Genomic DNA, 1,124 nt, shown 5'->3' with positions numbered 1-1,124 from the left:
GTCTGATTTTGAACGTTAAAGCTAGGTCCGGGTCCAACTTACTCTTTGCCGACTACAATTGGCTACGATAAACATGATGTTCGTAAAATCCGTATGCCGCAATATTCATTTGGGGCTAGATTCGAACAGAAGAACAAAAATTACACACCCGGACCTAGCTTTAACGTTCAAAATCAGACAAGATATGGTCGACCGAGAGTGCTCGCATATACCATGGCTCCTCGCACATTCCGTCAAGGTAACAGACATTGCGTCTAAGCATAAGTTCTAAGCATAGTTTTACTATTATATTTGGTATAAAACAGTTAAAAGCATTGGTCCCGGCCCAGCGAATTACGACTTAAACAAATCCCCATATGTAAATTCCACTAGACCGCCTGAATACTCGATTAGCCGTCGGAGCAGCATTCCAAATAAAAATATAGCACCTGGACCAAATGCCTACGGTGTTAAGGATCATCTTGTAAAGCCATCCGCTCCTTATTACAGCATGTAAGATCGAGGCCTGCAGACCAAATTCTCATATCAGAGCTGTAGTTATAATTACACTTCAATTTCAGGGGTACTCGTTCCGGCTTGAAAGAAAAAGGTGGTTCACCAGGTCCTGCCAACTACAATCCCGGCGATATTAATATTACATTGACAGCTGCGCCCAAATACACTATGCGTCCACGAACAAAGTTAGCAACGAAGAGTGTAGGACCTGGTGAACCACCTTTTTCTTTCAAGCCGGAACGAGTACCCCTGAAATTGAAGTGTAATTATAACTACAGCTCTGATATGAGAATTTGGTCTGCAGGCCTCGATCTTACATGCTGTAATAAGGAGCGGATGGCTTTACAAGATGATCCTTAACACCGTAGGCATTTGGTCCAGGTGCTATATTTTTATTTGGAATGCTGCTCCGACGGCTAATCGAGTATTCAGGCGGTCTAGTGGAATTTACATATGGGGATTTGTTTAAGTCGTAATTCGCTGGGCCGGGACCAATGCTTTTAACTGTTTTATACCAAATATAATAGTAAAACTATGCTTAGAACTTATGCTTAGACGCAATGTCTGTTACCTTGACGGAATGTGCGAGGAGCCATGGTATATGCGAGCACTCTCGGTCGACCATATCT

General features: G+C 42.8%; 1 protein-coding gene across 1 annotated transcript; it reads left to right on the top strand.

Moving 5' to 3' along the window:
* Positions 1–12: 12 nt before the first annotated feature.
* Positions 13–855, top strand: LOC119644261 (outer dense fiber protein 3-like; the record flags this gene model as incomplete). The annotated part of the gene is made up of 3 exons (XM_038043797.1): positions 13–238; positions 306–492; positions 561–855. Coding segments are annotated over 3 exons (708 nt in total), but the record flags the coding sequence as incomplete, so codon positions are not given.
* Between the last annotated feature and the right edge of the window lie 269 nt (positions 856–1,124).

The sequence above is a fragment of the Glossina fuscipes genome, unplaced genomic scaffold, assembly GCF_014805625.2.
Source record: "Glossina fuscipes isolate IAEA_lab_2018 unplaced genomic scaffold, Yale_Gfus_2 103672, whole genome shotgun sequence".
Taxonomy (NCBI): Eukaryota; Metazoa; Arthropoda; class Insecta; order Diptera; family Glossinidae; genus Glossina; species Glossina fuscipes.
Note: the sequence above shows the minus strand (reverse complement) of the source record. Positions and strands in the feature narration are given on the sequence as shown.